Genomic DNA, 25,947 nt, shown 5'->3' with positions numbered 1-25,947 from the left:
TAAAGTACAAAAAACAAAAACAAAAAACAGTTTAACTTAACTGGGGCTTCTACCGGCTCCGTGCAGCCGCCTGCAGCAGCTGAGTTTAGTTTTCAGTGACTGAGCCATTTGATGGTCACTGCCCTGGGCCTGGCCGCATGCGTCGTCGATCACGCTCCCACCGCTGGCAGCATCCTGCACATGCACAGCATGAGAAAATCTCGCACTGCTCATGCGCAGGACATTTTCGGCGGCGGAAACGTGGCAAAGGTAGCTGCAAGGGGTCGGTAGAAGCCCCAGGTAAGTTAAACCTTTTTTTTTTCATGAATTTAGGTTTCCTTTAAAAATCACACTAGTTTATAAATTTACTTTTCATCCAAATGTTGGTTTGCTGTGGAATCATAATTATGTGTAGATAATTACTCTTCACTCATAATCTCACCATAGTACTCGTAATATTGTATTATTATTTATTAGTATTTATTGTATTATCCTTGGTGACAAAAGGGGGTGCAGCCTGGAGTCCATGACGTCCCTGTGTAAATGTTCTCAGGTTCCTGAGATCCTCAATATTCACAGGACTACATAAAATTATAAACACAGTATATGGAACTGAGAATATAACATATAGCTTTATATCCCTAACCATTTCCACATGTTTTTTTTCATTTATATCAGCATGATTTTTATATTTAGTGGACCTGTAATTATACTGAGTGAAATGACATTTTCCGGTGTGGGAATTCTGAGTCTCTAGTAATTAGTAAAAGTTATACAGGTTAGAGATGAAACCCCCCTCCTGTGATTTACCTGCACTGGTGCCTGCACCGCTTGTGAGGTCCCCACCCATCAGACCACCTATGAATTCAAGAAGAAATAAGCAGAGTCAGCATTGCTACCATTGACCACAGGCACCACATCTTAACTCACTGCCGTAAACCTTTTAGGTCCATTAGAGGAATTTCTAGTATGAACTCATATTTTTTTCTATGTTTCGGGATGGCAATAAAAATAACCTTGAGGTCTAGCGAATTCCATGTGCCAACTCTTTATTAACATTTTCACAGCTAGACACTTTCACTGGCTACATATTAAGGCATGCGAAGTATGAAACATGAAATTGCAGAATTTATACTTATGGAGGAGATGCGTATTACCTGCTAAAAGATTCTAATTATGTCTTGTCTTTCAATCTAGTAACCCACTGACTATAGGGTCTCGCAGAATAGGGTAATTTGGGTATACTCTGGTAAAATGGTCACCAACTGGTGTGGGTGATACAATGGGCATCACATAGACCGCAATGTTAAAGGACCACTACCGAGAAAAAATGTAAAATACATGAAAACACATAAATTAAAAGTACATTTTTCCTATAGTAAAATGTGCTATAAATTACTTTTCTCCTATGTTTCTGTCTCTTACAGTAAGTAGTAGAAATTTGGCAGAACTGACAGGTTTTGGACTAGCCCATCTCTCCACAGGGGATTCTCTGGACTTTCTTTATTTCCAAAAGCACTTAGTGAACACTAGGAGCTCAGTCCAACTGCCAGAATAGTGTGCAAACAGGCAGGGGAAGCAGCCTGCATCTTTGTATTGATCATTTCCAGGGAGTGCTTTTGTAAAGAATAAATTCAATACAGAAAATCCCCCATGAAGAGGTAGACTAATCAAAAACCTGTCAGTTCCGTCAAATTTCTACTAACTACTGTAAGTGACAGCAACATAAGGGAAAAGTAATTTATAGTGCATTTTACTCTAGAAGAAACCTGCTTTTATTTATACTTGTTTACATATATTTTAAATGTTTTGTTACAGGGGTCTTTTAACTATGGCTATAGCAGTGCCGAGAGGGTAATTATCAGCCGATAAAAATCAGGATTAGGCATCACTAGTGGAGGAGAGGGAGTATTTAACAGTGACGCCTGCTATATTAGTGTTAGGCATCGGTAGGCGGAGGGTTTGTGTGAGAATAGGGTTAGGTTTAGCGATAGGAAAAAATATCTGTAAAAATTACCAAAATTGTTCTCTCAGAATTACCACTGCCCAATAGTAGAATATCGTTAATTTCACCAATAGCAGCTAGCTCCGGTGCCCTAATGACCAGGCCGCCCTTTTTAGATGTAGGTGATCAGGAGGGCTAGTAAATCACTGAGGCAACAAGAGCAAGAATCCACACTAGAGCGTTTCATTTGTGACAACATATACGCGCTTGCATTCAATTTTCCTGTTTAAACTGTGAGGCTCAGTTAGTACTTGCAGAGCCACAGAGCGTCAGAGTATGCCTACAGTACATCCCTGGGGTTTGCTGAACTATGGAGCTGCTATGGGAGATTCATGGCAGCGGATTCACTGTCCGGAAAAATGTGCACCTGTTGGAAAACTGGACATGTTAGGCTTCTCCGATCCTCATCTACCCAACTGATGCTCACCAAGACCGCCTTCTACTTTGAGGCTGCATTCGTGGCCGTGTAGGAACACAGCTGGAATGCACAGACATAAGTACAGCTCATGCCTGTGCAGTAGCACAAAGTCGCTTGTGCACAGAAGAAAAAACGTGCAAAAGCAGCTCTGTGCTACTACGTAGGCATGGGATGTAATTGTGCCTACACAGTGTGTCCATGTTCGTTCACAGACTTGCTCCCGGCAGCCACGAGAACATACGCTCTTCTCTATTATGTTTGGAGGGTAACAGTGCTGGAGGAGGATGTGGGAAGTGGGAAGCCCTTGAATCTTTTTTTTCCACGCTGGTACCCTTTAAAATGGACATGTATGAACTATCCTATAGGAAAGCATGGCTCTTTCAACATGTCCATGTCCTTCTGTTACCAAAGTGAATTCATGAGAACTGAGCCGAAATTGGAAAAAAAAAGTTTTGGCCAAAACACGTTTAAAAATCACAACTCAATACACAAAAACACCATGCATAAATCTCAATCATTCCTTTGAAACCAGTTGGTGAACATACTTCCTGTCACCTGCACTTGTGGTCCAGTCAGATGCTAGAAAGTGGTTGGCAGGGAAAGTGAGGTGGAGTCTGTCCCTGCAAGGATATCTAAGCACCGTGTGCACTGTACCTACCCCGTTTCCCCAAAATTAAGACATCCCCAAAAGTAAGCCCTAGTGGCAGTAAGGGGGAAAAATATGGCAACTTGTGTTATTACCTGAGCCGATGGTCTTGCGGGTGGGACCATGGCTCTATCATTGGGCCAATGACTGCACTTGTTGCCACTCAGCGAGTGCAGTCATTGGCCCAATAATGGCGCTATGGTCTTGCCTGCACACAAGAGCAGCACAGTGGAGAAGGCAGAAGGACACACAGCACAGGATTTTAATTAAATGAATATAAGACACTCTCTTATTTTCAGGGAAACACAGTAGTCATGTTATTTATTTTTTTGCTACTGTGTAACCGCACTTGTCTCAACCACTGATTCACATGTGGGTACAAACACTGCCAAATGGAAGGAGCTCATTGGCTGTCAAATTAGAAACTAAGCTTTCAGACAAGCAAATACAACCTTCTTACTAAAGCTTTTGATTAACAGTCAGTCCTTACCTGTGTTACCTGCACTCGGTGGCCGATGTGTCAAGCCTGGAGACATGCTGTTTCTTTGCAAGGATTGATGAGACAATGGCAAGAGGTTATGGTTACCCAGTGAACCAGCTGGATTACTGTACGCCAAACTGTTTGGATTGGAAACTGGGATGGAAACTGGCATCTCAAAATTAGGAGGTGGAACGGCCTGTGCACAGAATAAAAGAAATAATTAAAAAATACTATAATAATTTAGATTACTTATTGTTTGCAGAAATGTAAATGACAGGTTTGTATCACTGGTAATTCTTGCTATTATTTATTATTGTACACGGGAGCTTGCACTTGACATTCAGCTGTTGTGTTAGGCTGCAAATACTAATTTAAACTTTGACTTCAACAACCAATGAAGGGGAGTTTACTAACTAGAAGTATTGCAAATTGTAACCCTTCAACTTGGTACAGCAATGCTCACAACATACTGTAGGATGTAATGTAATCACACTTCTGTGATTATCTGCACATCAGCAACCATGCCTGGCTCCATTGAAGTGAATAAGGAAACAAATAATGTGACAGCCCAGGCATTCCCCCTTCCTGCATGAGTCATCAGCTACAGAAAGTAGGAGGTCTTGTTTTCCACACCTGCACTAATTGAGTGTCTGTCATATTCATGAAATGGGTGATAGGTATTCACATTTTTAATCAATGTTATTAATCATCGTTCTTAAACATTCTAAAATACTTTATACCCAGAAGGCCTTGTTTATAAAGACACACATTGTAAACTCAGATGTACGGGCTATGTTTATGGATGCAGGATAAAGGAATATTCTATGCAAGTCTTAAGAACCCTGGAGAAGCTCTAGAAAACTTGGACTGGACTTAAAGAAAAAAAAAATTGGGGCATTAGGTGGTAAAAGTTGCCAACATTTGGTTGGATCAAATCAGAATGAAAGGTTTTTGATTCATAATGTGTTCTGCTGCACTTACCTGCAGCACCCACAGCACACACTACTCATGGAAAAACCCCAGAACAGCCTGATTATATGTAAAAGAGGGCATGCCCATGGCTCTGATATGATCCAGGTGAGAGCTGAAATCGTCTGCCACCCAACGGCAGGTTTTTACAGTAGAAACATATATACTGTAAGCTGTTCTGAAAAATTGTACCTAATGCTCAATACAAAGAAATGTAATTTATTAGTAATGATAGCTATGAAAAATAGATGAATAACACTCAACATTTTAGCATGTCATTGACTGTTACTATCCAGCCAGGAAACACTAAAACGTAAGGTGGTGGGGAAAGAGTTAAAAAAAAAAGGAGACCTTTGAAAATGGATTCTTTGTAAATGAATCCCATCATTTCTACTTCCTGCTAAGCCAGTCCACCCTCTCCTGCAACGTCATGGCTTGTGCACACATCTGCACTCCCAGCACGCGGGTCGGGGGAATATGTACAGACTGGTTCTCTTACCAACAGGTATAAACAGGACAATTCATACATGACGAGAATAAGGGCGTGCACACACACCCAATCTAGAATGGCCAATTTTACCATATCCATGTAGTTTGAGGACCACCAGATTCTAAATAGATTGTGTAGGTAAGCTCTCATACTATACGGAAGTGGCAAAGATTGACCATTCTAGATCAGATGTGAACACACCTTGAAGAAGACATGGTTGGCCTTAAGCTAAGTATACATTTTACATTTTTGTTGCCTGGCAAGGATCGGGGCGCAATTCCTTGGGCAACAGTTTAGGCAACCACACAAACTCATTGCTAGACTATAGGCTAGTGACCCCTTTGTTGTTATGGGGGGGGGGGGGGGGGGCAATGAGCAGTGCAAGACAGAGTGGCTTACTGGATCCTTAAAGGAAACCTGAGACTCAAGGAGTCAGGAGTGGTCCAGGGAGACGGCAAGGTACCAAGCGACCTCAAGGGGGCTGGAGGAAGCCCTAGGTAAGTATAATACCTGCGACTTCTTTGGTCTCAGGTACACTTTAAGCAACCTCAGACAGTCACTGTACACACACACTAGATAGACACATAATTCTCACCTGAGGCTATATTTCTCGACTCCCTCAGCTGAGATTAATGTAGTGTGTGTAGATAGCTTTAGAGAAAATGAGTACTTATACCTCTTGTCCTCATGTCCCCCATAGCTATAGGCTATTGTCACCTGCGTATTGTTATTTTAATAAGTTGTAAAGTTTTGCAAAATGGAAAGGTATAAATAAGCAATAAAAATACTTCCAATGCAACATAAACTTATTAAACAAACATTTTATTTTGGGCTAGCCTCACTGGCCATCACTGCTTATCTATCAAAGTGTCTGAAATAAGAACTGCTGATGTTGCTCACTGTACATCAATCAGTTCCTCCATATTCCCTTCTAGAGGCATTACAGCAAGAATCAGACTCTGCTCAGGGAAATGAGATTGCCTATATGGCTTTATATTCCTAAATGGTCTCGTCTGGCTGGGTCTACCTATACGGAGACACAGATGTATCTCTCCATACGGTAGGCCATGACCCGCACACGTTACTCGAGTAATTAGCTGTGCGCCTTTAATCTCCAGCCGTTTTAGCAAAGCATTCTAATGATGTTCTCCTCCAAAGTACAAATGCATTTCTAATTATTATCAGATGTTTTTGAACCACAAGATTTCATGTCCTTAGGCTCTTTCTGCAGAAACCTGAGCAACCCTTTTCATGAAGTGCCATAGCCAGCTTTTTCTGCTTGGCACGGGCTGTGTTTTCTTATGGACGGAGAAGTCAGGTTCTTTTTGTACTGGTGGTTACAGATATAACCCATGTTTCATATCCACAGCCCAGCTTGTTCAATGGAGCTTTCTTTCTGCATGAGCAAAGGCCTACCGTTGTGCATTTTAACTGCTGGCCTGTGTTTTCTTACCACCCCTAGTTTGTGGTCAGGTGGGCAAGGCAAACCAAAAATGGATTTAGTGTGCCATGTGTTTAGAGCGTCTGTGAGGCTGTCATTTTGATGGTGCCATCCTTCCTGTATAAAATGGCAGTGTCCAGCCTCCAGACCAGGACACCCTATACTTTTAAACCACAAGAACCACAGGATGAATTGCTCTTTTGTGGAGCACAAGGTCAGCATCTGACTCTGGACCTCATTTGTTTTATTTCAAGGTTTTCGTTGCAGAGGTTTTCTGTCCCATATATTTTGTTTTAAAAGGCAGCAGTGACAACTCCGGCCATTTAGCTGAATCTCCTCTTTCAATCGGGAGCCTTACTGTAAATAAATTCTTGATAAGACCGCCCAATGGCCTCTTGCTGTGATAATGATCTCATACAAAATGTACAGCAATATTTACTGTACTGTGAGTTGGCTGCCTGTCCCAGCATGCTCTGCTGTGAGTTACATTCATTCTGTATTCACCAGCCTTCTTTTCTCACTAATACATTTGTGAATATATCTACATTTGTGAATATATCTAAGGATGGGCATAGGCAGACAATTGTCCCACTAACAATTACAGTAACAGTTGGGCAAACAATGTTTCATACGGTTCTTTTTTTAAAAAATTACGTAATTATTTTATGAATTGATCCATTTTTGTAGATCAATTGGAAAGATTTTTCCACCATGCACAATCCAGAATTTATTAAATATTCAACATAATCGTCCGAGATTTGTTGATTGAAAGAAAAACTGTCCAAACCAGGGCACTATCTGCAAGGAGTTTGTATGTTCTCCCAGAGTCTTCTGTACAATACACCATTTTGAAGAATCTGCGTCCTATTAAAACCTGCTGTCAGTTTATTTCTAATTTAGCTAATATGTCACATAAAGCAGAAATGTAGCTTCCCTTTCTACAAAACGGGATGGTGTGCTACGACTTTTTATTACTTATATTATTGCTGATATACTAAGCAGTGATTTACAGCAGACCTCACTTCAGACCCTACCCAAAAATGCATTACATGTGAGAAAGCCCAATCACTGAGGGCAAGTTTACGGTGTGCATAGCGCATGCAAAGGAACTTTCCTTGTTTCTCTACAGGTACTTCTTGTGAATCCCCATATATTTGTTTTAGCGCAACACATTTGCTGCATGCCTTGTTGTGTGATGCAAATCCAGGAAGCTTTGCAACACCTACATGACAATATATGCCATCACATCCACACTTCCAGATTGAGGTCATTGAAATCTACGCCCTGTTTACTGCCTGTTATTCCTGCCAGGGCATTTATGTCTATTGCTGTAGCACTCCCGTCACTCTGACGCCGCTGCAGTTCCCTCGCTGAGCTCCATACGCCGGTCAGGAGCCAATTTAATTGGCTCCTGAACCTGTGGTTACTGTGAGCCAGTCACAGCAATCACAGAATGAAATCCAGCAAACAAAAAAAAAAGACTCTGGCCCTTAAAGGGAGGGTCCGAGCAGCTGAAAAAAAACACATTTACTTCCCCAGGTCTTCCTCCAGCCCCTAGCAGCCGCTATGTTCCACTCTGCAGCTCCGCACTGAGCCGCTGGCTCCCAGTCCCATCCGCTGCAGAGGACCTCGCCTGGTCGTCCTCTATTGCACCTGCGGGAGCGCCGCTGTCAATCTCTCGCACGCGGTGTGGAGTGTACTGCGCAGGCGCAGAACTACTGCACCTGTGCAGCACACACAACACCATGTGTGAGTGATTGACAGCGTCACACCCGCAGGCGCAGTAAGGGATGACCAGGCAAGGTCGTCCTCTGCAGCAGAGGGGACCGGGAGCCATCAGCGAGAAAAAAAGCGGCTGCTAGGGGCTAGAGGAAGCCCCGGGAAAGTAAATGTCTGTTTTTTTTTTTTCAGCTGCTCGAACCTTCCCTTTAAGGGGCCACAGCTTGTTGGTACTGAAAGGGTTAAAAATTTACTAATTTTTAAAGGCATGTGCTGTAATCATCGTATCATCAAAGGCATATACTGTATCCCCTTGACTGTAAGTTCCAATGTACTTTTCTCTTGCATTAAAACTGACAGCATGGCATATAGCGTGAACGAGTCCTTAGCGGCTGCTGTTCTCCCCAGCTGCCCGTGTACTGTGAGTCCTAAAGGAGGAAATCACTTTATAAATGTTAGCTCATTTATTCATAACTGGAGGCAGGAGGTGGCTGTGTGTTCTTTTTCAAATTTTTTTGAGCAATAAAAGGTGTCTCCCAACACACACACGCGCCCCTAACACACACACACACACACACACACGCGCCCCGCACACACACACACACGCGCCCCCCCCACACACACATGTGCCCCACACATACACACACACACGCGCCCCGCACACACACACACACACGCACCTCACAAATACACACACACACGCACCCCGCACACACACACACACGCGCCCCTCACATACACACACACACATGCCCCGCACACATACACACATGCAACGCACACACACATTTTTCCCACTCCATGAAGTCAAGAAGTGCACACACGCCACACACACGGAAGCTAGCAATGCTTCAACTGGTTACATCATTTGCTTTGACTGGATTATGTACGGCCAGTTTAAGATGTAAGAATTTCAAATAACTCCGTGAAATACCTTCATTCCCTCCTGCTAACAATCCTTTCGTCCTATCTGTCTCAGTGCCAACAGCTGCTTTTGCCGTGATCAACATGGGCTTTCAGAGGTATTCATGTCCTTACGCTCAGATTACATCTTTGCTACATAAGCATCTAAAAGAGCTTGTGTGAAAACATACTGCAACTATCCAGTCACCCAAGAATGTGAGAGGATTTAACAGGGCGGTCTGGATGGAATAGCAGCGTGCTGATTGCACAAACTGTATGTCAAAACCTGTTTAGGTCCACACTACTGAATGTACCTTACACCACAGTGAGATAGAGAAATAGACAGTACAATAGATAGATAGAACCCTCACCTAGCAGGTTTCTATTCAGTGTATTGAAGTGAGACCTGACTTTTGGTAACACCTCCCCTTATTTTGTATCCAGATGCCTTGGCTGCAGTAGACCTTGGTCATACCTCATCTTGACCAGAGAAGCAGCCTGCGTCGTGGCTTACCAACACATGGGAATCTCTACCTTTACTACTATATCTCTGCCTCATTCACCTCTCTCATCCCTCTTCTCTGCCAATCATCAAGAGAATCCATAAAAGCAAGAATCAGACTCTTCACTCCTTCCTAATTTCCAGAAAATAATCCTAATTACATTCAGTGCTGTCCTATCCTACATTCTGGTCACCTCCACATACTTTCAAATCCAAGACTTCTAACAAACGTCACCTATCCTTCTTTCTTATTTTCATCCCTCCTTTATAAAGGCAACTGAGAACCTGGAATATCTTTTTTAAAATTAACCTCCCCATAAGGGAGGATTATAATAGAGTATGTGGTTGGAGGGGGCGGGAGCTGAGGGGAGCATTCTTAATTACCTATGAGGTACTGCTCCTCTTATGGTATCCGCACGTTCTCCAGGGAGAGACTGCATCTGACACATTTTCAGCTTCCTGGAAGTTAACATGATGGATCCCATACAAACCATTCTATTAACCTCCTTGGCGGTAACCCAGAGTCAGGCTCAGGGTGGAAAATAAGAAGCCAGGAACGGTTATCACGAGCCTGACTCTGGGTAGCCGCCGGGAGGTATGGCAAGACAGTACAGCACAGCGGGCGTTTCAACTCACCTCCCCCAGGATCCACACGCCAGCAGCTATTCTTCTTCCAGTCCTCAGAGGCTCTGGATCCCTCGGGTGAGATCGCCATTTGTTGTCATGATCTCACTATAGCAATACAGCCCCACCTGGAGGACAGAGGGAAAATTGCAGCGCTGGATCCCAGGGAGGTGAGTAAGTACATGGGCTGCCGCAGATCTCACGGCGGTATGATTTCTTACTTTGCTACTTTTAGGGTCTAATAGCATGTGAAATAATTGCACTGCTTTTACACCCTAAAATCCTGAAATAATCATACCACCAGGGTGGTTAAAAATCTTCCTAATGGGGTGGTTCATTTAAAAAAATGATCCTGGTGCTCAGTTGCCATTAACTTTTTTCTGCACCAGCAATGTCAAGCTTTTAAGCTTGGTGCCCTCAAGCTTTTTCTGAAAACAGCTCTTTAAATAAGCAGATACAGCTCATCTTGACAGCTATCCAGAAATATATGCTGACTTGTAGCTGCAATGCTGTCCACAAAGAGTTCATCTCTAATATCATTAAAAGTAGGAGATGTGTGAGGTTTGTGCAGAAGAAGCAACTCCCACTCTCTTGGCAGCTACACATTTTGTGCGAATATCATTGAATCAAACTTTCCAAAAGAAATGTCTCTGGAATATTTGCATTATATACGAAAATTGTGTGAGTGACAACACAGCACCCCATTTACCTTTACTGACCATAAAACTTTTGGGAGGGTAAACTAAGGCATTAATACAAGGCAGAGATCGCCTTTAGTTCATTGTTAAACAGGTTAAGGCCCGGTTCACACTTGCGGTGGCCCTCCGGAATCGCCGTGCCGGAGCCGCACCGCTTGCAGAACGGACGGAACGGACGCACGGCATAGCAATGAAAGCCTATGCGTCCGTTCACATGCGTCCGTTCTGCCGAACCGGAGCCGGACCGGATCCGGGCCGGATCCGGACTCCGGCCTCCGTTCCAACATGCGCTATTTTTTCATCCGGCTCCTCCGGCAGCCGTATCCGGGGCGGAGCCGGACTGCACCATCCGGCCAATACAAACCAATGGGAACCGGAGAGCGCACAACACACTGGCTGAGAAATCCGGATGTTCTACCCCACTTCCTATGGGGATTGTTGCGGCGATATTAGATGGGGACACATGGGCAAGCATTTTGGAGTGGAGCAGCACAGCTGGATCCGGATCCGGAGATGTTGGCAGCATGTCGCAGGTGGAGGTGAGTGCTAAACAGCAGAGGGCCTGATTCCACAGGTCCCCCTTCTGCTGACCTCCCAGACCCCAACATTTTTTTTGTTTTTAACGTAACTTTTGCCAAACGGATCCGGATCGCATCCTGATGGACACCTGATGCAACCTGACCGGATCCGGATCGGATCCGGATCAGAACCGTACGGTTCCGATCCGGATCCGGTCCGGATCCGGTCAGGTCATCCGGTCCGTTTGGCAAACAACCGCAAGTGTGAACGGGGCCTAAGACAGCTCTACTGTAAACAGGATGGAAAGAAAATAGAAAAAAAGCCTACACCACATTTACATAAATATGTCATCCCACTCGAGGAAAATAATCAATCATTCAGTGATTTAATATGCATGTAAACATGCATCATATTATACATTACATCAAAAACAAAACAGAGAAAAGCTCATGCAAAGTTATTTCTCTTAAATGACTGGCAAGGCATGTGAATTTCCTGAGGTCGGGATATTAAATTTAGCTCTACATTACAAGCATGGGAAAGAAGGCAAACTAGACTTCAAAAAAGCAAAGCTTATGACTGCTTCAGTATCACCCCAGCACACCAGTGTCAATGTGTCCAGATAAGAAGATCTCATGCAATTATACTTGATATGATAGATGCTGTACTTCTGTGCACTGATCGTTGTTTCCAGTGGTTGGAGGGCTTAGGGCCCTTTTACACTTAATCAGTTGCTCTCAGTTAAAATGGAAAGAAAACTGATTTTCAAAGTAATGCCCATGTTTTTCTATGGCACCTTTCATACTTAACGAGTTTTAACAGAAATCTTTGTCACAATGCACTGCTATGGAAAAAACGCGTACTAACGCGTACCACGCGTACCAACGCACACCAATTGATTAAGTGTAAAAGGGGCCTAACTCTTCCAAACCTTTCTTGGGTGAAGTAATTTGGGCCTCCGGATCGGTCTGTGCTAATTAGAGGTAATTGGGTACCCAATCAGTGAGTTGGGCACGCAATGCTACTGGCCGGTTGGCTACTAAATAGGGCTTAACGGTTGTAGATGGTCATTTAGGCGCTGGGGTTAGGAGGTTCAGTTTATTTTGAAAGAGGAAATGTAGTGAAAATGTAGTGAAAATATAATTGCTTATTTGTTACAATATTCATTTGTTGATTGTTTACTTAAAGGATACCCCAACTGAAATGTGACATAATGAGATAGACATGTTTATGTACAGTGCCTAGTACACAAATAACTATGCTGTGTTCCTTTTTTTCTTTCTCTGTCTGAAAGAGTTAAATATAAGGTATGCAAGTGGCTGACTCAGTCCTGACTCAGACAGGAAGTGACTACAGTGTGACCCTCACTGATAAGAAATTACAACTATAAAACACTTTTCTAGCAGAAAATGGCTTCTGAGAGCAAGAAAGAGATAAAAAAGGGGAATTTCTTATCAGTGAGGGTCACACTGTAGTCACTTCCTGTCTGAGTCAGGACTGAGTCAGCCACTTACATACCTGATATTTAACTCTTTCAGGCAGAGAAAGAAAAAAAGGAGCACAGCATAGTTATTTGTGTACTAGGCACTGTACATACACATGTCTATCTCATTATGTCACATTTCAGTTGGGGTATCCTTTAATGTTTGCCCGTGGTAAAATCATTCCTCTCCCTGATATACATTCTGAAATTTCACTGGTGGTGACATCTTTAGTTCTGCCAGGTGATCTGTACGGAATGTTTGTTACTGAAAGTTCTATGCACAGAGGGAGATATTGCTTGCTTGCTTGCTTGGCAGTAGGAAAAAGCTGTTATTTCCCACAATGCAATGAGGTTCACAGAAAGCAAACTGTGATGACATTGTTCATGACATCACACTGTGTGGAGGGGTTTCACCACAATTTAGCCATACAGACCCCTTGATGATCTATTCAAAATGTAAAGATTTTCTTGTAGGAAAGGGGGTTTCAGCTACCGATTGTAAGTTCAATCCTTGGTTAAAGTACCTCTTTAAGGGGAAATGAGGGAGGGGGGGGGTGTATGGTCAGCATTAGGCCTTGGGTTTGAATGGGTGCCAAGTCGTGCATAGTAAGATATAGGTAATGTAAATTACTAATATTTTACTACTAGCAGCACCATCCAGCACCCAAATCGAGTAGTGTTGCACAATACAAACTTAACCTTTCTTGGCTTATGTGATTGTTAAAATTGTAAGACGACGTCCACAGACATGGGGGAGAGCTCTAACGTCTCCTTCTGATCTGGAAGTCACCATTTTTAATGAGTAGCATAGGAAAGAATCACCAATTATTAATGACAAGTGATCTTTACCAAGAAAGGCATTCAATCTGTCAAACTGACCCAGACACAGAATATGATCCCAAATAAAAAGAGGTGCAATTGCAGATTAGCTTGTTTACCAGAACTCAATTCTACCCAAGCTGTGGCTCCTAATGATTTTAGATGATGTAGCCATCTCTCTATTGGCAATCTAGTTCCTTGTGAAGGTGTTGCACAATGATCAGTACTGTCACACACTGCAACCGGTTGAGTTGTTATAAGGGTGTCGGCCATAAGCCCAAAGCACCAAAAGACTGCAAGCAACCAATAGTGGTTGCTACTATGGTTGCTGCTGCATAGTCTTCTCTTCATAGTTAAAGGCCATTGTGCATGTCAGTAGGGAGGCTGGCTACCATCTTTGTTTCTATCCTTTCTATAAAGTGCTTTTGCAAACAATAAAATACTGAGCTTCCCCCCATTAGGAGACAGACCAGTCCACAATTTGTCAGATTGTTACTGCTTACTGTAAGTGGCAGCAAGATAAGAGAAAATAGATTAATTGTGATTTTTCTTACTTCTTATATGTGTATTTTTAATTTTACAATTTTTCATGATAATGGTCCTTTAATATTCTTGAGGGCCATACAAATCATTGACATGTCAGCAGCAGGCAATTCTTTCACCTTATTGGATGAAAGGAACAAGGATTTGTCCTGAAGGAGGTGATCATCAGTAACGTCAGGGAAGAGACTGTGCAGAGTTTCAGTAGACCAGCACTACAAAAACATGGCTGAAAACCAACAGTGGTTGTGGTAAGCTATGAGGAAGATTCAAGGAATAACTTGGTAAGTGTGAGCTTTACTCCAGATCAATCATTCTTCCATATTACGCATAAGGCTAAAGGGGATGAAACAAAATCAGAAATATGCACCTTGCCCTCATTAAAGTGTACTATTAGTGTCTTCTGTGTTCTGAGTGAATGCAGCCTCACAATTAGAGTAATCAATGGAAACCTTACCATCACAAATGGAATATTAGAGGGGTCAATTGAACCATTCAGTCCTTGATTTTTCCTTTATTAGTTACATGTAATTGGTAAGCTATTGAAATTCATTTTAATAAGCTTCTGGGTTTCTTTGGTGCTTTAGTTATATCGAAGAAAAGGATACAATTTTTTTTTTCAGGTAGAGAACCTCTCATTGAGAAGCCCCACATTTTTTCTAGTTTTTTTGCAATCTGGTTTGTTTTACAGCTGAATGTTGGTTGCTTTTGTTATTTTGGTATTTTAGGGGTATTTTGAGAGTGCATCAACACTGCAAAGGTTAAGTGGGGGTGTTACTTCAGCAGTTGTCAGCAGACCAGCCATGTAACCTCGGGTACTTACAGGTATTTTATGGCTCTTGATCATAATATCAAACTCTTCATTAATTTTTTTATATTTTTCTTCAGTGCGTGGGGTGAGGGCATAGGAAGAGTCGGGATCGGGGCTGTCACAGCCTTTGTGTTCTTTCTTGTTCAATGCCTGCCAGGTTCAGAGAAATATCACAAACATATCAAAAAGTGAACGGACGTCCAGAGTACTTACACACAATCTTTGCCTGCTGATCATTAGATCAATATCTTCATTTATCTTTCTGTACTTGTCCTCAGACTCTGGGCTGTGACCTACTGAATCGTCCGCATCAGGATCTGGACTGTCACAACCATTAAGTCCTTTCTTTCTCAACGTCTGAAATATAGAAGTTGGACAACTTAATCCGCAGCACTGTACGGAGTCTACGTCCTCGGAAACTAAGGATTGACTTTCAACAGAGTTTACCAGGACACACATGAAAAGGAAACTGTATAATAGAAAAAAAAGAGTAAGTCCTAGACTCGCGTCCTGTATTTGCCTGGCAGTGTTCCCCCCGAGCTCTTTAGCCATGTGCTCCATCTGGTTAATTTTGGTGAGCACCCAGCTGTCATTGGCTCAGCTCCTCCTCCTATGCGGTAAGCAGAGAAGCACTGGCCCTGCATTCACCCGTCGCACCCCACCCGAATATTTTTTCATGCCACCTGGCTAGAAAATATTTCTAGGGAGAACGCTGCAAAGTAAATTTGGGCAACGGGCTTACAGCCCCTATTCATGCAAAAGTGTTATTAATGGAATGGCTCCCTCCTCTCCTCCCATGTCAGTAGTAGAAAGTATTTAATTATATAAAAACGCTTGGGGATACTTTTACTTTGAAGAAGAGGAGCAGCCTTTCTTTCTGTATAACTTGACCCCCACCAGAGCGTGACTATAACTTAGGGCCCTCACACCCCCCACCCCTAGTGAAAATGTCAAGGGGCCCCCTCAGTAGGATCCAGCCTGCCTTTCTCAAATGTGGCCAGCATAGCACTATTCTTATCCCTTCCACTCTGGCCGCAAACCCTATCCCCCCACCAATTCCACTACATTACAAAGTAGCACAGGAGAGTCATGTTTACTTGTTCCAGTGCGGTGTTTGGTCTTCCCTGCAGCCGAATGTTCTATGCTACATACATGTCTCTCGCTCCCCATATATGTCATGTGAGATGCAGGCATACTAGTGAGCCAGTCGCAAGTATGGGGCATACAGCATGTGGCTGCAGGGAAGAACAAAGACCCAATGCAGCACTGGAGCAGGCAAATATAATGTTCCACTGTGCAACTTTGTCCTGTCATTGGGACACAGATAAAGGCATTTCTAAACAATTTTATACACCTAAACTTATATTGCTACTGTAGTCATTACATGACACTTTTCCCTTGAAGGAGGCTTTAATGATCTCACAACAAAAACTTACAAAACATTCTGAGCAAATACTAAAGCACAAATTTCATAGCACTATCTGGTTTGAAACCAATTCTACTGCCAGAGCCCATGGTCTAATTTAGTGGATAAGAATTCCGCTGCACCAATCTCAGGATAAAAGTCCAATTTTTATTGAGGCAATTGTGGACAAACAGCAATATAGCTCACGCGTCATACGTATGACTAAGAAGCCATAAGTTTGCTCTGGAACGTGTGAGCTATATTGCCGTTTGTCCACAATTGCCGCAATAAAAATTGGACTTTTATCCTGAGATCGGTACAGTGGAATTCGTATCTACTATATTTTCCTGGCTCTTTGGGGTTCTGCTCCCGATCACAGTAGGTGCAGTGGTTGCAGCGGCCCGTCTCTTGGATTGTATGGTCTAATTTGTTTGAAAGACAAAGTTTAATTACTACGTTTCCATAAACAAGATCTACTGTGTCACAAGACAACTGCAGATCCATTGCATATTTCTTGTACTATATGGTTAAACATTTATTTATAATAAAATAACAATATGTGTGTAAAAGTGAGAGCTCAGAACTTGCTCCTAATGGTTCACCAGTTTTCTTTTGGCTGCTTACACAGGACACAGTGACAAATACTGTGATATTACCATAAACGCCAGATGTGCATCTACATAAAACTCCTATTTGTACAGCCTAAGGATGGGTATACACATTACATGCTTGTCAGATGTAAGTACAAAGCACAATTCCACATCTATGATCATAAATTAGCGTATAAATATGCAGTTTGGCTTAGCCAGGCTGGCCCGTTCATTCCATATAATACTGAATAGCTGAGAAAATCCTGTACAGCAGCTCGATAATTCCCTCCGATATGATTGGTCCAACAGTATGAATGAAGCCCATAGAGACATTGTCCAATCAGAATGTTAGGTCAGCTTAACTCTTTCACTCTGGCCATGTGCATGAGGAAACTGGTCAATGTGTTGGTATTAGCAGACATGTCACTGTGTAGGCCTCTGAATGTTCAAACTATGTTATGAACTAGAGGTAGTCATTAAGATGCACATAATGCATTTGTATGAAAACTGTATGCAGTTGTAGAAGTGCATCTGATTGGTCCAATTCTAAGCTGTATACAATTTGCACGAAATCTGCATGCCAGGCAAAATAATTTGCATTTCATTTACCATCGTCGCTATGAAAGTGGGAGGAAGAGGAGAACAAAGGCACCTCTGGTGTCAACTTATTCAAGAAGGAACAACAATGACCAAGCAAGGGCATCCCACGTGTCCAGTTATTATGTCCTGAGAATCCTCTCAGCTCATGTGACTGCAGATAGACACAAAGAGGAGGTCTCTACATGGTGCAGCCATAAGGATCAGATTAAAGGACCACTTGAAGTGAGAAGAATATGGAGGCTGCCACATTTATTTCCTTTTCTACAATACCAGTTGCCTGGCAGTCCTGCTGATCCATTTGGCTGCAATAGTGTCTGAATAACACCAGAAACAAGCATGTGGCTAATCTTGTCAGCAATATAATATTAATGTCAGAAATACTTGATCTGCTACATGCTTGTTCAGGGTCTACGGCTAAAAGCATTAGAGGCAGAGAATCAGCAGGACAGCCAGGCCACTGGTGTTGCTTAAAAGGAAATATATATGGCAGCCTCCACATACCTCTCGCTACAGTTGTCCGTTAAGCCAGTATGTATCATCTTATGGTAATTGGTACTTTTAAGGACACCTGAAGTCAGAGGTATATGAAGGCTGCCATATTTATTTCCTTTTAAACAATACCAGTTGCCTGGCATCCTGCTTATCTAATATGCATCCGTAGTGCCTGAATCACCCACCTAAAGCAAGCAAATGCTGTCAAACTTCAGTCATCTGATCTGCATGCTTGTTCAGGGTCTATGGCTAAAAGTATTAGAGGCAGTTGCTGAGCAGGACTGCCAGGCAACTGCTATTTTTTAAAAGGATATAAATATGTCAGCCTCCATATCCCTTTCACTTCAGGTGTCCTTTACAATTGAAAAATGACATATTTGTTAAAAGAAGGAGCTGCCTGCTTCAGAACACAGTAAAATCAGTGATGCAAATTAAAGAGAACCTGAGATGGGGATTAAAAGAAAAATATATATACCTGGTGCTTCCTCCAGCCTACCTTGTCGTCCTCAGTCACCTCCTGGTTCTTTGGCAATTGGCCCTGAAAAGTCCTCTGGTCCGGGGCCAGTACTACTGCGCAGGCGCTGAAAGCTCCCGGTGACAGGAGGGTGACAAGGAAGCACACACCGCCGGACCGCGCCTGCGCTGACTGGCCACGACTGGACGACTTACCGGGGCCAGTTGCGGACCGACCAGGCAGTGACTGAGGACGACAAGGGAGCAATCGGGCCGGAGAGGGCTGGAGCAAACCCCAGATACCAGTATGTATATTTTTTCTTTCAATCCCCATCTTAGGTACAAGTTAAGTCCACATTTCAAGACATTTTTTTTATGTAGAAGGGATACATTTTGATTTCAACTTCTACATTTTCCTGACCATTGTACTTCTGTTTTTGAGGAAATTCATCATAGCAAAGCAAACCCAAATCTATAAATATCTCAAGCTGAAATGTATGTATAAAATGCCTACACTCTACAAAACACAAATGGGCGACACTGGGGCTGATTTATAAACAATGATTACAAAGAAAACAGGAAGAAAAGTTGAGAGATTGCCTAGAGTGACTAATCAGAATTCTGATTGGTTGCCTGCTATTTATAGCTAATACTGTTCATTGTGTGCAGATATTTTGGTATATATCAGGGTTATGGTATTAAATAACACCTGAAGTGAGAAGGATTCGGAGACTGAGATATTTATTTCCTTTTAAACAATGCAAATTTCCTGGCTGTCCTGCTGATCCTCTGCCTCTAATACTTTAAGACCACAGACCAGGTAAAAGCATGCAGTTCAGGCGCTCTGATGAACGTCTCACCCGATTAGCCGCATGTTTATTTCAGGTGTAATGCTAGGTACACACAATGCGGTTTTTTTCGGTCAATTTTCTGTTTAATCGATTTTTGATTAATTTTTCTGCTCGATTTCCCGCTCAATGCTCTTATCTTTTCTTATCAATTTCCATTCACATCTATGAGAAATCGAGCGGCAAAACGATCAAACGTAATATCGGACATGACGGAAATGATCTATCTAACGCATCGATCGAATGCAAAGGGGTGTACCTAGCATAAGATTTAAACACTACTGCAGTCAAAGAGATGAACAGGACTGTCAGGTAGCTGGCATTGATTAAAAGGAAGTAAAATATGGCAGCCTCCATATGCTTCTCACTTCAGGTTCCCGTTAAAAGGAAGCTTTTCCTACTCCTCCCCCTACTCAATGTCCCTCTTTTGGCCTTATAGCTTTCCTTCTACTCACTCTTTCCTTACAGATTGTACAGGAGGAAATCGGTTTACCCTGGAAGATCTTGCTATATTAAGCTTAAAGTGTAACTGTCGGGCATAAAATAAAAAATCAATTCTTTATTTTTACCTGGTAAACAAGTAAGACGGATGCTAACCAGGCAATCCAAAAGTTAAAATCTCTATTACTTTTCTTGTTTATTAATGGTCATTCCTAAGTTTACCTGGCTCTTATTTGGTACGTTGCCGCAAAAAGTAAGTTGCAGGACATGCTGGGTTTTCTTTTTTGCTTCTGTACATTAGTTAAGTCTGAGGGGAAATAAAGAAGCAAAAAAAGTCAACCCAGCATGCCCTGCAACTTCCTTTGTGCGGCAACGTACCAAGTAAGAGTCAGGGAAACTGGGGAATGATCATTTATAAACAAGAAAAGTAATAGTGATTTTTAGTTTTGGATTGCCTGGTTAGCATCCGTATTACTTGTTTACCAGATAAAAATAAAGAATTGATTTTTGATTTTATGCCCGACAGTTACACTTTAAGGAGTCCTTATATAATATGTCATCTCAAACCTTTGTTTGCCATATGTAAACCCCAATTTACAGGTTATTGGAACTCATGGACCACTTTAGGTTTACGGACTTTCTGGCAGCTTCTGGGTGGACTCTCGTAAAGAGTATCTCCTCTGGACTCCGAATCTAACCGGTCTTTGAGACCCTTTGTATTATTTGTACGATCTGTTATTCTCTTTCTTTCTTTATTATTTAATGCTGTTGTTAAAATTTAAAAATCTTCCAATAAAAATCTATTTTGAAAAAGAGAAAAAAAAAAGGAAGCTTTTCTAGTGTAGCCCGTGAAGCCGATTCAGATGCAGTAGGTGAGGAAGTGCATAGTGACATGCTTTTGCTCTCGATTAGTCATTTCACGCGGTCATTTCTAGCCATGTATCATCATTTCACAGGAATGATCTGAAACAAATACACCAAGCATCACACAATACTAACATTTATCAATGCTGTCACATAATGCAATATGTACACACACTCTTAGCAATAACTTACCTTTACTATACTAACTTCACTTACTGGGGGTGAATGTATATCACTGCAGTCACCAAACTACTTACTTCCTAACCTTAATACAAATTCCACAGAACTCCAATATCACCCAGCAGAAAAGTCCCAGTTGCATAACACATGTTTTCCTAGATCTGTGTGGGCACACAGTAGCAGTGCTAGTTTACAGCTGCCTGGTAAGAGTGGCCTCTCCCTCCACAGCCTGTGCTGTAAGCTACCCACTTCTCACACCGATTCAGACTGTGCCTGCCCCCTTGCAGTCTGTAAAGTGGAAATGATAGTATCCAGAACCCAGGATCAGCCAAACCCATATAAACTTTGTGGTCAATAGTTCAAGATTTTAGCCACAAAAAGTTATTTTGACAAAGAAGGCACAATTTGAGTACATGTTGCTAAGCTATTAGTTAGTATATTCAAATATGTGCTTGGAAATGCACTTGAACCACTTAAGGTGTAGCTGACAGAAAATATCAGGGCTGTGGAGACGGTAAAAAATCATCTGACTCCAACTCTGAATCCTCAGTTTAGAATTCCACCAACGCCAACTCCTGGACTCCGCCTCCTCTAGTTTGCAAACAGTAATCTTGTTGATTAAAAGTATGTAACATAAGGAATTTCATTACTGCCAAAGCTTAGGAATTGCAAAGCTATATTAACAAAAATCTCCTGACCCAGAAGCTGACACTCTACCTTGTCAGCCATCCCAGCCTGCCATTGGCAACCTGAATGCTCTAGCATGTTGTCTGTTCAATAAGATTCAATAGCGCCCCATATCAGTCAGGTTCCAGTGTGTAGCCCTGCCACTTTGCAGAAAAAAGCCTATACCTTTTCTATATCTGATAGAGAAAAGGCCATTTTCTGCAAGGGGGCAGATCTATGCATCAGAACCCAGCTGATACAGGGTTCCAGTGAATCTTATAAAACACACAATGTTTTGGGGCAGTCTAATTTTTAAGCAATAGCGTACCTCTGTGTTTTATTTTTTTTTATTTACACCAGAGATGCATTTTAACTAAACTTATGATATAGCTGTAGAGCAGCTAATAGATAGAAATCAAAACTACTGCTTGGTAAGAGTACTTGTAGAGGATGCAGACAGGAACAAAGAACATCTAGGATATCTAACTGTGGGTACATGTACCAGTGATGTGTAGGTACTCTGCAGAATGAGGGGATTCTTCCTGTACCACACATTTTTCAGGCATGATATGAACCAGGCTTATGGGTGATAGACAACACTTCTGTGCACAACATTTCTCAGTGGATTTACAACAGCTCTGCGGGAAGTGCATATGCAGAGTATAGTACTATGTGTAACTTAATTTGTGATCACTAGATAGATTCTAATATATAACTACAGCAGCTATGCAATAAAATGCAATGGCAGCTTTCAGAGCAGATAAACTGTTCTTTGGGAATTTGTTATTTGTAAACATACAATATTACTTGTGCACAAAAGCAAATATGGTAACCGTATCGGCAATAAAAAGTAGAAAAACACATTTTAATTGAATGTTATGTCAGAGTTTTATCCCACTTTAAGGAGGATCAAAGGATTAGGTGGGACCTTTATCTCAGTATTGGGTATAAGTAGTTAAATAAAAAAGCCATATTAATAGTATGTAGTAAGTAAACTGTAGCGCAAAGCTTTCTTTGTTTTAAAAGCAAGAAGTGCTGGTTCTACCTGGTTTACCATATTAGAAATGGTTGTACAAATAAATATTAAATCCAATATTTCAGTTGGCTCATAAGAATACATTTACTGATGCATATTGTTCTAAATGTGTGCTTTCATTGAACAAGAGATGCAGCTTACTATTTATGAAATGCAGACACTTCAATCTTATGCACAATATGCAATGCTAATTAAACAGAAGAAGGAATAAATATACAACACACCTCCAAGGAAAGTAACATTATACTGTAGATTGCAAGATCATTAAGGGTATTACACCTAGAGATTGACAGGGTTACGAGAGATTTATGGGTAATATGTGAAGGTAAACATCTATGGGAAAGTAACACCTACAGCAGATCCTACAAATATATGCCCTTCCATATGTTATCTTTAGATGTATGGAAAAAAAAAACGAAGCTGCTTAGCCAAAAAATACGTTATAAAACAACAAGTGATTCCTCCTAAGCCCATATAGAGACAATATACCGTATTAAAGAGAACCGCCATGAAGCCTTACATAAAATATGGCTAAAGTGATTGGGTGATTGTAAATATATTGTTCACTTGTATGCCATGGGCTTAATTCACAAATGACTTTTATTTTTATTTTTTTTATGATATTTTGTATTTATACAGTGCCAACATCTTCCCTTTACAGAGTATACATATTTCGTCTTGTCACTAACGGTCCTTCAAAGGAGCTCACAATCTAATCACTATCATAGTCATATGTTCAGTGTCGTCTAGGGCCAATGTAGTAGTAAGAACATTAACTTATCTGTAGGTTTTTGGGATGTGCGAGGAAACCGGAGTGCCTGGAAGAAACCCATGCCTACGTACATAGTTTTGGATAGTGTGGAAAAGAAGTTGAACCCCTTGAGGTTGTGTTTGCCTCCTCACTGGAGTTTTTCTCACTTCCTATCTCTTGAACCTCCATGGACCTGAATGACTTTAACCATGCCGGTCCAGGATTAGGAAATATAGATCAGTCGGGTATTAGATTAGTCCATCTGATCCTCATGGGGATTCTCAGTTTTTTTCTTATTTACAAAAGAACCTATTGAACCGCAGTTGCTCAGTCCATCTGCCAAAATATAGTGTGGAAACAAGTAGGGAAGCTGGCTGACATCTTTGTATAGATCGTTTCCAGCAAGTGGTTCTGTAACAAAGAATGGTAATACTGAAAATCCCCCATGAGGAGATGGACTAGTCCAAAATATGTCAGTTTTATCCACCCACTGTAAGTGACAGTAACATATAGTTATTTTAGTGCATTTTATTCTGGGAGAAATGTACCTTTTATATATGTGTATTTTAAATTTTGCAATTTTTCACAATCAAGGTCCTTTAAGTAATAGTGCGCTTGAAAGAGTGTTATATAGGAGAGAACAGAGGTGGCAAAAGGATAAAAGGGGTTTTAAATGAGCTTAAAAGCCAAAAGTTTAGTAATTAGAGGAGGCAGTGGTGGACTTACCTCCTCCAAGCAGACACAACACGACTGTACATTCAGTCTATTTATTAACGAACTCCAGATAAAACAAAGCAACGCGTTTCACGGGTCAGTGCCCACTTCCTCAGGCAATAGAAAAATGAGTTACAGCATCTAGCAAAACAAACAACACTCGGCACCTTTGTGTTGTTTGTTTTGCTAGATGCTGTAACTCCTTTTTCTATTGCCTGAGGAAGTGGGCACTGACCCGTGAAACGCGTTGCTTTGTTTTATCTGGAGTTCGTTAATAAATAGACTGGATGTACAGTCGTGTTGTGTCTGCTTGGAGGAGGTAAGTCCACCACTGCCTCCTCTAATTACCAAACTTTTGGCTTTTAAGCTCATTTAAAACCCCTTTTATCCTATTGGCGCCTCTGTTCTCTCCTATATAATATTGTATCCACCCTGGGTGGAGGGTTGCGACCCTTTTCTACTATCTACAGAGAGCGACTTCTTATTCCTGAGTGGGGTCAGGATAATCTCCCCACCTGCCTTTACAGTGGTTGCCTATTGGTGACCCATGCTTGTGAGTATAACAACTATTACTCTTTGTCATTATTCCCTTTGTCAATACATACTACACTATTGGGGCTCTTGGTGTTCCTCTGTTTATCTCGTTTGCTTAAAAGAGTGTGCATGTTTTAATAATAGGCAGTAGTACTGTGTAACCACAGCCGCCAGAGAACTGTTTATATCGGAGAGTTTAGTAGAAGGAGTTCTTGTTGGGTGACAAGGGTTACCTCATATCACCAGTGTTTGTTTTTAGACTGATTCCTTTTTTTGTATCATTTGACTGACAGGTTGAAGCCATACAAGCATGCATTACTAAATATAAACAGGTGCTGTCTTCTCAGCAAATTATCATACACTCTTATCAAAGTAACTGATAGCACAGGGCATACAGCAGCACACAGTTACATAAAACAAACACATGCAAACTGAACACAGAGATTATTTCTTAACATGCCACAGTGGGATATATTAGCTAAACGTCAGAAAGAGGTATGTGTGCAAACAGCGCATGTAAGTTTTACCGGACGTTATGCAAAGTACCGTATGTAATGCACATTGAGCAACTCAAGTTAGATCATCAACTTTCAGGAAGATAGTGACATATTGCAACAGGATCTGGATAGGATGGCTATATGGGCACATAAATGGCAGATGAAATTTAATGTTGAAAAATATAAAGTCATGCATGTTGGTTGTACCAATGGTCTAGCGCCATACAAAATAAACGGGATACAGATGGGGACATCAAACTTGTAAAAGGACTTAGGAGTACTCATCGACAACAAGTTAAATAATCGCACTCAATGCCAAGCCACTGCAGCTAAAGCTAACAAAATTTTGGGATGCATTAAAAGGGAAATAAAAACTCGGGATGCTAGCGTAATATTGCCTCTGTTTAACTCTCTAGTAAGGCCACATCTGAAATATGGGATTCAGTTCTGGGCACCACATCACAGGGAAGATATTGCAGTTTTAGAGCAGGTGCAGAGACGAGCAACAAAATTGATACGAGGGATGGAAGGTCTCACTTACCAAGAAAGGTTAGATAAACTGGGTTTATTTAGTCTAGAGAAAATACGCCTTAGAGGGGATCTAATTAACATGTATAAATACAGCAGAGGGCAATATAAAAGCTTGGCGGATTACCTTTTTGTCCCTAGGCTTTCACAAAGGATTAGAGGACATCTAATGATCTGCGCACGGAAGAAAAACATTTTAGACATTTATTTAGGAAAGGGTTCTTTACAGTAAGAGTTATTAAGATGTGGAATGCATTGCCACAGGAAGTAGTTATGGCAAATTCTACATCTACATTTAAAG

The 25,947-nt window shown here is 41.6% G+C and overlaps 1 protein-coding gene across 10 annotated transcripts in view; it reads right to left on the bottom strand.

Moving 5' to 3' along the window:
- Positions 1 to 25,947, bottom strand: part of MEF2C (myocyte enhancer factor 2C) — a 369,418-nt gene that overhangs the window by 70,666 nt on the left and 272,805 nt on the right. For 6 of the 10 annotated variants that reach the window (XM_068247843.1, XM_068247877.1, XM_068247869.1 and 3 more), the window contains 3 exons: positions 15,261 to 15,404; positions 3,539 to 3,725; positions 790 to 837 (listed from right to left, as the gene is read on the bottom strand). In XM_068247843.1, the coding sequence (XP_068103944.1) occupies positions 790 to 837; positions 3,539 to 3,725; positions 15,261 to 15,404 (379 nt within the window). Of the gene's footprint in view, positions 1 to 789; positions 838 to 3,538; positions 3,726 to 15,059; positions 15,198 to 15,260; positions 15,405 to 25,947 lie in introns of all 10 variants that reach the window. The other 4 variants (XM_068247862.1, XM_068247888.1, XM_068247872.1 and 1 more) reach the window with 2 other exon arrangements.

The sequence above is a fragment of the Hyperolius riggenbachi genome, chromosome 1 (assembly GCF_040937935.1).
Source record: "Hyperolius riggenbachi isolate aHypRig1 chromosome 1, aHypRig1.pri, whole genome shotgun sequence".
Classification (NCBI taxonomy): Eukaryota; Metazoa; Chordata; class Amphibia; order Anura; family Hyperoliidae; genus Hyperolius; species Hyperolius riggenbachi.
Note: the sequence above shows the minus strand (reverse complement) of the source record. Positions and strands in the feature narration are given on the sequence as shown.